Source organism: Echiichthys vipera (genome assembly GCF_963691815.1).
Source record: "Echiichthys vipera genome assembly, chromosome: 21".
Classification (NCBI taxonomy): Eukaryota; Metazoa; Chordata; class Actinopteri; order Perciformes; family Trachinidae; genus Echiichthys; species Echiichthys vipera.
This window is the reverse complement of record NC_139846.1, coordinates 12937394-12951848: the sequence shown is the minus strand read 5'-3', so window position 1 is coordinate 12951848 and position 14455 is coordinate 12937394. Positions and strand designations below refer to the sequence as shown.

The following is a 14455-nucleotide window of genomic DNA, read 5'->3' as shown; positions in this document are numbered from 1 at the left end:
CAACAAAACGTTTTCAAAGTCGCCCCAAAGAGCCCTCGCACAGCCCAAGACTGTAATGTAAACATAACTACCATCGATTTGATCGCATACGATTCTGGGTAATGTAGTCAATTTACATTTTTTTCTAGGCTACACGTCTCGTAAACGAAGCATTTTAGGACTACATGGCCCAATACACTTTGTTTATGGTTATTGGTAACCATAGCAACGCTGCTGACTTCTAAATCAGCCTAATTTGTGTTTACAATATAATAAAACTTCAAAGTAAATTAAAGAAATGCACTAAGACTTATTATTTAAAGTTTCTTCATGAAGTACAGCGCAACAAATCCGTGTTTTGATATTTGTCGTTTTTTTGTGGTTGATACTTTTTCAAGTGCCGTCGCGGCCGGTGATGACGTCATATGTCGACGACTTGTAGTTCCTGTCAGGGAGTGGGAGTTGTACGTACGCGAAATAAAGATGCTTTTAAATTAAAACACGTTAATAATTAAAACCAGTAACCAGCTGTAAATGCGTAGGTTTCCTCATCGCCATTGAAGAGCAGTAAACATTTCATCTCAACGAAAGCTTGAATGAATAACAGCTAACGAGTGGTAAAGCTAGTTAGCTACGTCGCTAACGTTACTTCGCGTGTGTCTGTCATTCGAAGTCGTAGTAGTTTATCCGTTGCACGTTACTGTACTCCGGTGTATCTTTTAAGAGCCACTGCAGCTACTCGTATGGCTGGCAGCAGGATGCAGCTGGAGCTGTGCCGTGTGGTTCAGGGGAGAAGTCGGCTGGGTGTCCTGAAGGGGCTCGGCAGTACGGGACAGCAGTCAGTGGAAGTACCGGGGTGTCTGCTGCACACACATTTAGGCACAGTGCCCCACCTCACCCAGGACACACTGCAGACCCTGAGCAACCTCCCCTCTGTCACTCAGGTCACCCTGTCCAATATGTAAGCCACACACACACACAACGATACTCTTGTGAAACTGAAATCTGACGCACATTTCCATCCTTTTCTCTCTCTCTCAAGAGCAGAGCACCAGGAAGTGTTGGAGGAGTTTAGGGATGGATTCAGGAAGTTTGCAGGTATTTTTTCACATCACATTTTTCTTCTTCCTCTCGCCTCCCTTAGTACATATTCCAATTCAATTCAGTTTCAGTTCAATTTTATTAGTAGTGCCAAATCATAACAGATTTAATCTCAAGACTCCTGGCAGAGCAAACAGTTTTGATTAGACATTTATTTTGATAACACCTCAGATGTGTTCAGCATTGATAAAAGAGGTAATCCTCCTTTAACGTTTGAACTAACTAACAAATTAGGTGCTTTATTGATATTAATGCAGTAAAGGTTTATTTACACACATAATAAAGACACTAACTGAGCAGGCATCTTTAACTGCAGTTTTAAAACTTTTTCTTGCACATGTATAAAGTTGTAATCGATTTATTATGTGCAGGTTAAGGCAGTCAACTGCAGAATTGAAAAGATAAATATATCTATTATTGAGTTTACTATTGCTACTAATAAAGTCAATAATAACTAGTAATGTGCATAGCTGATCTCGCTATCGGTAAAAACATTGGACCAGATATTAGAGAAAATGTAGTCTGGCTTATCGGATGTACAGTGCTGGGATAAAGTCATGTCATGTCAGGCCCCTTCTGCTATCTCTAGTTTATAAGGGCACCATTGTTTTTGTCAACATCTTTTTTAAATGTGTTTAAGAGAGAAAAAAATACTATTGGATTGGGATCTATGTTATCAAATACACATTACACACTTGTATTAAAAATTATTTATATATTTTCTCAACATTTACAGATTGTTTCAGTGGCAAATACTAGGATGCTGTAGAGGAGAGAGGGAATGTTTGATGAACTACTTTGACTTAAACTTGTTGCTGTTTTGCTGCCCTCTCATTGTTATCCAACCCTCAGTCATATTTCAAAAAGCAACCACATCTGAAGAATCCCTGCCAGGCTCAAAATCCGGTACTTGTGACTGGTTGATTGATGTAAATGTCATGCGTGCATGATGCATTTACACTGAAGAGCTTGGGGTGTATGAGCATTATTTCCACAGGCTTGATTGGAAAGACAGGCGCAAATTGCTTCTAAATATACAGTATGTTGAGTTCAATATTGGAAAGCTGATTAGCTCCATAAGCCTGAGCGATACGTGGTGCCGTTCTGAGTGATATTTATATAGATGTCCCAGAAGAGTGACCTCATTCAGCTTTGATGTACAATAGTAGCTGTGGTACTCTGCCTCAAGCAACCATATTTGAAATTAAAATGTAATCACTATGGTGTCACTTGTTGAACTGTGAGGGGATTACTACGGTGCTGTCGCTTACAGTAAGTCCCAGAAGGGAAGAGAAATTATTGAATAATTAGAAGTACTAGCATTTTCTGCTATGTATCTTTTTGTTTTCTCACCTTTTCATCTTCTGCTGCAGCTGGGTTTGTTGATAAGACCCCACCTCATTTCTCTCTCCCTCTTCAAAATAGTCCCATTAACATGCAGTAATGAAGCGCCTCACTCCGTCACCTCGCTTCATGCTCAGCCATTGCTGACTGTAACCCCTTGTCTTACAATGTTCCCTCTGAGTGACATGCATTGTTTTGTTTTTTTTTGTTTGTTTTTTGCTTTGTGCAGGTCTTAATGATACTGTGTTGTACTGCTCACTTCACAACCCTGCAGCCCCCTGCCCAGCAGGTTACACTACCAACAAGGTGAGATCACGCTTCTGCTTAAAATAATACTTACACATATTGGGAAAAAGCCTTATTTTTCCAAAGGTGGCAAAGTCTACCTACCAGAACCTCTCAAGCTCCAAAGTGTGAAAATTATATGTAGCTTGGTGGGTTATGTGTTAGACAATTTCTTGGCCTAAGAGCAGTTGCTAGGCAACCAGCGGAGACTACGCCTTATAAATCCTCACATATAACAAACAACAATGGGCTAAACGACAGTTCTTGTCGTTTTCCCACTTTGGTTTGTTAAATTGTGAGCTTTAGCGATTCTGATTTTTTTATCTTTAGACAGAGTCAGCTGCCTGTATACCCCTGTTTCCAGTCATGCTAAGCCAAGCTTAGCCAAGCTAACTAGCTGCTGTGAGACTGGTATTGATCTTTTCATCTGATTATTGGCAAGAAAACAAATGAGTTTTTTTTTTCACAAAATGCCAAACGAGTCAAATAGAGAATTACAGAAGCGTCCTTTTAGATTAAAACGTCCTCCGTGCTTTGCTATTAGACAGTATCAGTGTGGGGCAGCGGTGGGCGGATCGAGCTGACAGTGGCCAAGTTCATGGCTCTCCAGAAGACAGTGCAGCCAGACTGGTACCAGAGCATGGCAGACGGAGAGACGTGGCAGAACAACACCTCCCGCAAAAGAGTTCGAAAGTCAGTGGATCGAACTCTTGCCCACTTGGATGAGTGTCTGCTGGTTCACCAAACATCCCAGGTACACACACACACACACACACACACACACAGACACACACACACAGACACACACACACACACACACACACACACACACACACACACACACACACACACACACACACACACACACACACACACACACAAGCCGCAGACTAAACACACACCACTGTTCTATTACATTCGTGAATCAGTCATGCACGGCACATGCACACAGACAAGGATTGATGTTTTTGTTTGTTGTGGGGCTGCTGTGCTGTGGCTGTAAACACAGGGAGATAAGGAGGAATGTATTATCAGTAGGGGTGTAAGGGCTCAGTATCGAGCATGACCAATGAAATCAACCGTTCTTTTAAAGTCGGCTACATCATTTCATGATAGAGAGAACAGAATGAAGCTGATCTGCATAAATAGGTACAGGAGATGGTAAATAGATGCTCATACTTTAGAGGAGATAATACATTTTCATACTGTTACTCTTTAGTCCTTGAAGATCTGTAGCTTGATCTATAGCAAGAAGTTTGTCATTTCTTTGTTGCATTAATTTGTGTATTTTGAACATAGTTTAATATTATGTATGGCTTTCACTACATGTATGTTTTTGAAAGGTAGAGTGGGTTGTCCTCTGATTGTGGGTTTGGTGGTCCGATCCCCCGGCTCATCCTGTTCACATCTCAAAGTGTTCTTGAGCTAAAACCGTTACAACTGCTGCCCGTTAGCCAGCACCTTGCGTAGTTGCTTGCTGCCATCGGTGTGTGGATAAAAGTGCTATATAAATGCATTCCATTAACCATGTGCTCTTCTGTGCGTTTTACTTCCTGGCTTTGAATAAAATTTCTGTGGAGAGGAGACAATAACTGCAATATCTCAACAATAAGTGAAGAATGATGTTGAGCAAAGAGCCAAACACCGACGCTGCGCTGCAGGCAATTCTTGATATCCACATTGTACTGACTGAGTGAGCAGCTTGATTGTTACCGAGCTCCACCCGCCACCCCCCACTCTATATTCTCCCCTTGTGATGTGCAGGAAATTCTCACTTTTCCCCCTGCTCCTAATGCACCATGTGTGGTTAGAAAAAGGACATGTATCTTGTGTCAGACCTTTTCTTTCCTCCAGCATTTTTTTTTTTTAAGATTTTTTTGGGGAGTTTTCAAGCCTTTATTATAAAGGACAGGCAGAGAGGATATGGGGTGAGAGAGAGAGAGAGAGAGAGAGAGAGAGAGAGAGAGGGGGGGGGACACATGCAGCAAAGGTCCAAAGGTCGGATTTGAACCCGCAGCCGTTAGCTCTTTTATTACCAAACTGTCTGTCGTTGCCAGGAATTGGAGGGAGTGGAGGTGTTTGGAGTGGTGGAGGGAGGAGACATCCTGGAGGAGAGGGTCCGCTCAGCCAGAGAGACAGCCAAGAGGCCTGTGGCAGGATTTTGCCTGGACGGCCTACAGACGGGCTCCATGGACCAGGCCCTTAGGACGCAGCTCATCACTGCTGTGACCAAGGAGCTGCCAGAGGAAAAACCCAGGTCAGTGTCACTGTGTGAGAAATATGTTTATGGATTACAGTTGTTAGGGGAGTTTTTTTCCCACTAATCATACACTCTTCTCAGGTGTTTGATTGGAAAGTAGTCACTGAAAACATTAAATCCCTGCAGACAAACAAAATAAGGCATAGAGGGAGGCAGGGCAATCAGTAGGTATTTATTATCTTGGCATCAATTCAACAAACGTAACGCAAAGGCCTGTCTCATATTTATTCACTGATTAAGTAACAACCTGTAAATGCTCAACAGTAAATCTATACAGAAACAAAACCTGCGGACTATTGATTTTCATCATTAATCAATTTCTTGGTTTTGATCAATAATTTTCTCTACAAATGGCTTAAAAATGTCCATTTCTAATTTAAAGTGATTTTTTTAAGTAGATTACCTAGTCAAGTATTCAGTTTGTTTTCGATTATTTTAATAATTGATTTATTTCTGTGATGATGTATTATGTGTCGTGATTTGCCCAAACAAATTCCAACACTTAACTATATTCACTTTACAATGATATTAAACAGAAAAATCCTCATGTTGGAGTAGATAAAACCAGAGAAGGATTGGAAGTTTTTGCAGGAAAAATGACTTAAATGATCAGAAAATACATCCACGAACTGATGAATAGACTTTAATTAGTCATGTACATTGGAAGAAAGCTACTCTTTATATTAGGGTGCCTCAAACAAGGATATATAGTTTTACTAACTACCAAAATGATTAATCAGTTATCAATACTGGAATTGCAATTACTGCAACTGATACACAAATGACTACAATTTAAATTGTCTCGGTTCCTTTTAAAACGCCATTGACACAGTGAGACCCAGTTGGTGGGTCCTACTTAATCATTTAATTACCTGCTTGATTGATTACAAGTGGAAACCTAGTAGCTCTCTCGTGTAAGAATCCACTGGCTTCGTCAGTGAGAGGAATTGCTGCTTCACACTGTTTTAAAATCAGTTTAAATCAAGTTGAATATCTTTGGGTTTTGGACTGTTGGTCAGACAAAACAAGTCATTCTGAAGACGTGGACACTTTACTGTCATTTTATATAAACAACTATTTTAGTCATTGTAAAGATGATTGACATATTCATTTAGTGAACATGATTGTCTGATGAGGCCCTAAATATAATGTTAGATTAGGATTAAAACACTCAACTCACATATACGAGCGTAATGATGAAGTAGAAAGATGGTCAAGCCAATTTTGAATCTTGTGGAAGGAATATTGTACAGTGATACATGATAACATGCTTGACTGACTTCTCTTTCAGAGTTAAGTCCCTTTTTTAAGACTAAACTTTCTTTAGGCATTACTGGTTCTCCAAACTTCATAAGCCTGAAGTCTTTCAGAGGCTTTTCACTGCAGACTGTCCCACATGAGCACTCCTCTCCCGGAGGCGATGGAGGAGCACTTGCACTGGCTCTGAGTTTGAGAAAGAGGTCCTAAGAGGAGGGGTAGTGTGTATCCAGGGGCGGCCTGCAGGCTCATCTCGAATACAGGGACACCACCGTCCCTGCTACTAGTTCTGGCTGTTAGGAGATGCTGCTTCTCCTGGAAAGTGGAGTGGAGTCATTATCAAATGCTAAATTGGGCTTGACCTTGATGCCTGCCGGCAGAGAGTCAGAGGGAGCCAGTTAAACCCATGAAGAGCACAAACACACAAGGGTGCACATGTTGTTAGAGGGTAATATGTTGTGTGGGTAACATTAATGTTTATGATTTATTTGATTTTAAATTCAGTGCTTTCGGCTGTTTTTGCATGACTCTCAGACTGCTGCAGGGTGTAGGACGACCCGATGAGGTGCTGGCGTGCGTGGAGGCCGGTGTGGACCTGTTTGAGAGTTTCTTCCCCTTCCAGGTGACGGAGCGAGGCTGTGCTCTTGGTTTCAGCTTTGACGTCTCCCCAGACCCGGAGCTCGCAGGTAGAGCCCCCCATGCAGGTGTGGTGAATAGCTGTGCTGAAGACGTTTTATTACAACTTTTCTTTTTTAAGTTTTATCCATATCTCAAATCTTGGATATTGATTTAGTCATTTATGTTATTATAATTTATTATATTATTAGTTTATTTTTGAATGATTTTACTTTTCTTGTGTTTCTCTTGTTCTTCAGACTCACTTTGGTGTTTTAACATGAATCCAGCAGATGTAGCTCAAGCTTTTTAACTTTCAGCTGCTCTGACCATCCCATTTAATGTGTATCAAGCCTTCAGTTAGAGCTGCTGAAGGACTCCCATTACAAATGCATCGTTTCTTACTGCAGCGCTCAGATAATTTTCTGAGAGAACAGATTTCTTGTCCTTTTCAAGTTATAAGACATCAGCAAATATTAAACACTTAACCTTTTAAATGAAAGCATACATAAAAGAGGACAAAGGGGACAGGTCTGTTCTAGTCAAACTGAAAAACCTTGCCCAAAGCCACAAATGACTTTTTTAAAGTGTGAAGAATGAAATGGCGTTGTTTTTAAGAGCTTGAAATATGTGCCTAGAGCAAACTGACATGTCACAGTGTACTTTGGGAGCGTGTGTAGGGGAGCTATATGCATTTGAATTAGAATGAAACCTAGCATAATTTCTGTGCATAAAAGAGCAGTGGACAAAGCAATTAGAAAATATTTCATGTCCCACAGCCGCAGATGTGTTGAGATGTCACGAACAGAAGAACGGATCTTAGACCATACACACCACTTTGATGCTGTTAATTGTACAGAGAGGATTATGGTGATGCCCACTCATCATCCGAGCAGGCTTATGTTTCTATAGGAGGAGCGTGTGATGCTGGCGCTGAAAATGCTCACTGATGTTCCTGGTTCTTATGTAAGTGTAAACGTCCATTCATCTCACAGCAGGGAGGCTGCACGCAGATAGTTTTCTCTAATTACACCATCTTTAACCCCACTTAAATGGTTCAGTGTACAGACCTTGCAGGGCATCTTCAGTAAATGAACAACCCTTCATCTAATTTCAATTTGTTCAGAACAAGAACAATGGGGAGTGTAGTTTTCACATAATGAATAGGAATGAAGTATGCGTCTGTGTGTGAATGTGTAAGTCATGTTTCCCTGCAGATAAGGGATTTATTTTTGCATTCAAATCAGAGATGGATCTAATGGCTATTGAAGTTATGCGTTTTGTGAGTGTAGTGGCTGGTGTGTATTTTCTAACCTCTGGTTAGCTGAACTAATTGGGTAGAAAGAAATTCAACTGGTGAAATAAAATCAATGGCGTATGCGCCAGTAAAGTAACAATTAAGTGTGGCTCAGTCGTACTGATTGTTGTCCCGAGTGTAAAGCTTAAACAGCGTTATGACAAGAGCTATGGGAAATGCAACGCCTTGGCCCACTGAGGACTTTGTGCTTCATTAAAAAGTTGTGTGAAACTCGTCTGACAGACGGAGTGAAGTTCGGTATCCTGCAACATCTCGTGTCAGACAGCACTAATCGATTCTGCACAGGGAGCATAATGGAGTTCAGTGGAGGTGAAAGCAGCAACGGTGTCAAACCTGAAACTCTCGCCAATTACAAGGCCCTGTGGGCTGGGGTTTGACACAGCACACCATATGCTAATACACCCTCTTCCTTCCTTTCCTTCCCTCTCATCCTCTCAAAGTTTTCCTCTTTCTCTTTAGAACTTTGTTTTCATTCAAGCTTACTTTTCTCCGCCTACTGCACACCTATTTTACCCTAAATCACCAAATTTGGGTTAAGAGCAGAATCTGTTTGACCATAATATAGAAAAATATTATGCCTTAGAAAAACATAATTTCTACGAATCAGAAAACGGATAAAAGCCAAACATCAGCACTACTGCAGCTAGTTGTGGCTTCTGGTAGCAGATGAGATAGCTTTAGCTAAACCGAGCTTATTAAATAGGCCATCTCTGTGGCATTAAATGAAACTGTTTATGTTTGTGGGTTTGTTTTCTCTGCAGCCTTTAGATGTCTTAACATCAAGTGAAAGTGTCCAAAAATGTTTATTAAAGCAACTACAAGGAACACTTATTTTGTGTTGATTTTGGCGACCCCGGCTCGTGTTGCTATGAGCACCCCTGCATTGTGTCGTAAAGAATTTGATCAGGTCCGTGCATTTTTTTGTTTGGTAGACTAGTAAAAGAACGACAACTTCTATTTAATACAAATGTTCTTTCTAAAACCGAGCTGTTTGCAGGATGTATAGCTATGAGGTCATGAGGACGTAGCCTCTTTATATGAGGCCGTTACCTTGAATAAAATAACAGATTTCTCTAGGTTTAATCATTGTTTCGCAACAAAAATGTTTAACATAGGTCTAGCTGCTGTTAGACATTTTAATGCACAAATGTTACATATTATACCTTTTAACAATATATTGAAATCTTCTCACTAATGGCCTTGCTTATAGGTCATATAGAGGCATTGCTATAAAATTGAGAGAGTTTCATAACCATTTAAAAAAGGCCTTGTAGCTGTGACCATCTGTCTGAAAGGCATAAAATTTACATTTACAACAATCTGTCTTCAAACCTTTTTTTAATCAACTTCCCTGTTTCTGTAATTACCGCTCTCTGCTTGCTCTTTAGCACAAGTTACTTCTCCCTTTACATCTTATTACCTTTGGTCAAGCCTCATTTTCCACCTTGTATTCTCTTATCACCCCCTGCCTTAAGCCACTTTTCCTTTGTGCTTTGTTCAAAAGCTTTGTTGCTCTCTGCTTCACCTGTTTCAGTTTGCTGTGTATCTTCAATTGTATGCATTTCTATGGAGCGCTTTCTTTCTTTTTCTCTTTCATTCCTCGCTGTTTTTTTCATCTTCCCTTCTAACCCTTGTGTCTGTAACTGTGGTGTACCCTCCTGGAACAGCCCTCTTGATAAAACACAGCTCTTCCACAGCGCTGGTTACTTTTCCACTCTCATTAAATTAAGTGAAGTCCCGTTGCAGTGAACACTCATCTGTTTAAGACAGGCTTTGTTTGTCAGAACACAGTAATTAATTATATGAGAGATGTGGGACAAAGTGGTCAAAATACAGTATGCTCAGTATTTTATTTTGTGCGCTGTGGCTCTGTATGTAGGGATATATTTGCTGCTGAAGGATGAGATTAGGGTGCAAATAGTTTCCGGTGTGTTGGTATTAATGTATGTATGCTTTGGCAGTGCTGGAGCTGGATAAAGATGGGGACACAGCAGGGGAGACGGACCAGAATGGAGATGTTAATCTTAATGATCAAACGCAGATGACATCCTTTGAGATCAGCCTCAAAGACAAGAGGTTTGTGCCAGCTTTAAGAAAACACCACCACCACTACAGGAGTGTGTGCAGAATTAAGGACCCTGGATTTACATGTAAGGCACCTGTTCATGAATTCTACTTACATTAAACTTTTTTGAACTTCTATCCAGGTACCAGGACGACTTCAGGCCCCTGGTGGAGGGGTGTGGCTGCTACTGTTGTAAGAACCACCAGAGGGCATACCTGCACCACCTGCTGGTAACCAATGAGCTGCTGGCTGGAGTCCTGCTCATGATCCACAACACATCCCACTATCACGCCTTCTTCTGCGCTCTGAGAGAAGCTCTGGCCAACGATAATCTGGATCTCCTTAAGAGACGGGTACTTAGGGAGAGAGACAGGCAGACAGAAAGAAAGGACTAAGACTGATAAATCACAACGATAGGAAAGGGATTGATCCTGCTTTTCCTCCTAAAGGATCACTGGACTGACTTGGAAAAATGCAATCAAAGCTCTGTCTTACTACTGCAGAGACCTTGAGACCGAGTACCACCATATCACCAAAAGCATGTCTCTGAAGCATGTGGACGGATAAAAGACAGCATAGCAGATAAAGACAACCTATTAATGTTTGTCCTTTGGGTTTGCGTCCTGGTTTCACACCAGGAAGGAGCCGCTCCTTTAATCTTGTGTCTTGATCTGCACAGATAGCCAGGAGAGTCATGGTTAGCTGTCTGAAGAGGTGAAAGGGTTGGATGAGGGTCAGGAGGAATTTAGATGAGGAGAGAAATGTGAGGATGGATGGTAATGTACTATCGACTATGACTGAGCCCTGTGTGGATGCCTCATATTGTAGTCTGATTACAGGTCAGTGCATGATAAATAGTCTCTGGACTCTTTGACATCACAGCATAGGTCAGACAGAGAACCAACTGGGGGGACGAGTTGATTTTTTTTTTTTTTGGGGGGGGGGGGGCTCCTTTTATCTCCTCTTTTTCATTAAAATGTCCTGTTTATAAAAAGATTTCCTTGAGGCTTTTTTTGTTAATTTCATACTTTATTGATCTGTCATCATCAAGCGTTTGTCATTTGTTCTTGTGCTCCATGAATACTTTTAATATTTCAGTTGGATGAGCTTCTCACACGTTTACATTAACTTCATGTCGTTGTCATATCCACTGACTAACCAGCATGTTTGATGAGACCGTGTCACGTTAAACACGCCACCCTCAACATGCAGATGTGGGGGTGGTTGTCTCTCGTGGGTTTGTGGGGGGGTTAACTAAAGGTTTGAGCTGGCAGCTCCACGGTCCCCACAGCTGAGAGAGGATAAAGATCAGGGAAAGATAGCGGTTTCTACTGCCTCCTGTGCAGTGATGGAGGGAGGCTGTTTGAAGGTTAGGAGATATAATTGACTGTCAGACCGTGTAGATGTCTGTGGGGGACAGACTGAGAGAATGTGACAGATTTATGGAACAGCAATGAGGATTATTGTCTCATTTGAGTTACATTAACAGGCATTAAGTATCATGCTGCAAATAGGAGGGCATCAAAAGGCTGGCACTATGCAAACATACTTAAGAAGTGTAGGCATGAAATGAGTTGGGAAAGATGGGAGTCTATTATTCCTTGTGGGGAAATAGGTGAAAGCTAAAACAAGCAGTAACCTCTACACTTGTGTTTATTTTAAGGTTTAATGGGATGGCAGTAGACGGAAGCTAGTACAGAGAGGGTTGTAAAGTAAAAGTGAAACTAGAATAAATTGTGAATTGTGAAACTAGAATAAATTGTGAATAGATATTGCCCTCCTTTCCCTGGATAACTGCAGAAAAGCTCAGTCTCAAAGTCTCAGGAGATGTTCAGCAGTTTACAAATAATAATGTTTCCTTGTTCTATGTGCATTGGATAGATGCTTGTTTAAAAGCATGCACAGTAAATCTCCCCTTGACAAATATGCACCGGTTAAAACAGAGTGTTATTCTGGTTATTGCAATAATAAGGCCCCTTTGAAGTTGTTCTTAATGACCGCTGAGTGAAATGGCTCCTAATAAGTCTTGACTACCGGCTTCTAACTGATTTATTAATTTTAACATATTCATCAAGCTTATGACCTTCAACTTTAAGATAAATTGGAACATAAGTGATCACGATAATGAGATACAGCACAGTGTAACAGAATATAAATAAGCATATAGCAGATGGGGGTTTGTGTTTAAGCACTAGCTCACAGTTTAGTGCTTGAGTATGCTGAACATGTGCATTTGAGGCATATAGGATACACAGTAGTTCACACCGTTTACATTAACAGATGCACACAAGATTCCTACAGAAAACACTCATCCTTACTGGTAAAAGAATATGCTATAAAGTTCTAACTACAACTAAAGAAATGCCCTTCCAGCTCATACACTGTGACATTTTGTCACCTAGGGTGAGTTGAGAAAATAACCTCAGGTCATAGGGTTGATAGATCTTCATCATTTAGTATAATAGTATTAGGGCGCGACTGATAAGGGATTTTTGAGACCGATACTGATTTTAAAGGGGAAAAATTCACAGATTTGGCAGCTGATATAGATAATTTTTTACAGCTGGAATGAAAATAAACCAATATATTGTTCTGGCTCTGAATGGTATAGTATATAACCACTATTTTGTCAAAGTTGTTGGCACATCTTTAACACTGTGGGGCTTTGATCCAACTGTGCAACTGTGCTAGATGAACTTAAAGCAGGATTAATTGATTGTTTTGTCACCTAAGGGGCAGTGCAACAAGCTGCAGGCACAATATGGTCAGTTTTGGTTTCCACTGTGACTTGAGAGAAATATCTGCCTCTTTAACCATTAAATGTTCCACTATCTTCACCAGCTGGTAACTAAAGGCATAGCAGGTAGTTTACATTGAAGCTACAGGAAAGATGAGAGGGGCACAAAACAGTAATGGTGTGGGCCATAGAAGCAAAAAACCCCAAACATTAAAGAGACATTAAAACGCTCTGTAGAGCTGAAGGGAACTGCGGTGCTGGGTGATTATTTTGTGTGGATTCACCAGCGCTTTTCATTTAAAATATTTATCAGTGCAGCTTTAAATTGGCGGTGCTGTACAGGGACCAATTCCAGAGACTGAGGCATATTTTTCAAGTTTCTTAAAAATAATAGTATGTATAGTGCAGCTATTTTCCAAAATGGTCTGGTTTATATCTTAATTGTGGGGATTATGTTCCATAAAGTATTCAGCGTACATTGATGAATCAGCTGAAAGTAAAGTGTATATGAAAAACACCACTTATGACAGGAGGACAGACATTTCTGAGAGCAAATGGTTATGTTCACGCTCATTGTTTGTGTCTCTTTCTCTTCTGTACACAGCGACTTTGGGCACAATTTACAAAGAGCATTGAATGACAGTCAGCAGGAGGCCCTCAAAGCTCATTTCAACCAATTATACAGACGGAGAGTGCCATTCAGGCTCACTACAAGTTGTCTTTTCTGTCTCTCCACTCTCCTGAACATGTTAGCATTTCTCCCACACTCCACACAGCAGTAGGATTGTTATCTGCTGTCGTGGCAGCACAGCATGAAAAGCATGAGATCAGCTGCTCTCCCAAGACAACACAAAGTCTCATAAAGCCAGTGGAGTGAAGTGCAGCAGCCGTTAATGTGGAAGAAACGATGGCTAGAGAAGGGTTTTTATCAGTGAGGGATTGTGCTGTCAGAGCAGAGCATCCAGAGTCTACAGGAACGAGGCAAATGTTGGGTTGGGATGCACGGAAAGCATAATATCCCCCTCCACTCAAAATTTGCTTTTCTTCTGTTTCACATCGCACTTCTCTGAATTTTGAGATTCAAATGTATCTCAGGCAAGCTTTAGTTGGTAAGCCACATATCCACAAACCAATCAATGTCTAATATGGGAAACGCTACTAATGGGGGAACGACTTGGACAAAGAAACCTGAAACCTTCACTGCAGAGAAAACACACTGCCATCGTAGCTGTCAGACGCCGACAGTTACAAGCTAACTGCACAACAGAAACACCTAAAAGATGCTTACTGCACAACAGATTCCTCCTCTGAGTCTGGGTCTGACTGACGCCACATTCAGGACGTCGAAACCATGACTTGTTTGCTGATCTAACGTTAGCTCCATGGATGGGAAGCTCGGGGCTCCATGTCCGTCCATCCAGCCACGAGGCTCCAGGAGTTGCACCTGCAATACCACGAGTCAGCGATCCTGCCTGGCCGCTTCCTGTCTGAAGC

At 41.2% G+C, this 14455-nt stretch overlaps 1 protein-coding gene across 2 annotated transcripts; it reads left to right on the top strand.

The window, feature by feature from the left end:
- Nucleotides 1–430: 430 nt before the first annotated feature.
- Nucleotides 431–11090, top strand: qtrt2 (queuine tRNA-ribosyltransferase accessory subunit 2). 2 transcript variants are annotated; one of them, XM_083935806.1, is made up of 8 exons: nucleotides 431–940; nucleotides 1022–1077; nucleotides 2654–2730; nucleotides 3254–3463; nucleotides 4767–4966; nucleotides 6761–6912; nucleotides 10121–10235; nucleotides 10367–11090. In XM_083935806.1, exons 1-8 carry the CDS (start codon nucleotides 723–725, stop codon nucleotides 10617–10619), a joined length of 1281 nt encoding a protein of 426 aa, XP_083791932.1. In that variant the 5' UTR covers nucleotides 431–722; the 3' UTR covers nucleotides 10620–11090. The 2 variants fall into 2 exon arrangements, with proteins under 2 accessions (XP_083791932.1, XP_083791931.1); XM_083935805.1 differs by having other exon boundaries at nucleotides 6761–6930.
- The last annotated feature ends 3365 nt before the right edge of the window (nucleotides 11091–14455 follow it).

Excerpts from the sequence above, each read along its gene's own strand:
- qtrt2 (XM_083935805.1), top strand. The coding sequence starts at position 723 with ATGGCTGGCAGCAGGATGCAGCTGGAGCTGTGCCGTGTGGTTCAGGGG. Across the intron at positions 941-1,021 it reads CAGGTCACCCTGTCCAATAT|AGCAGAGCACCAGGAAGTGT; the intron begins GTAAGCCACACA and ends CTCTCTCTCAAG. Across the intron at positions 2,731-3,253 it reads CAGGTTACACTACCAACAAG|ACAGTATCAGTGTGGGGCAG; the intron begins GTGAGATCACGC and ends CTTTGCTATTAG.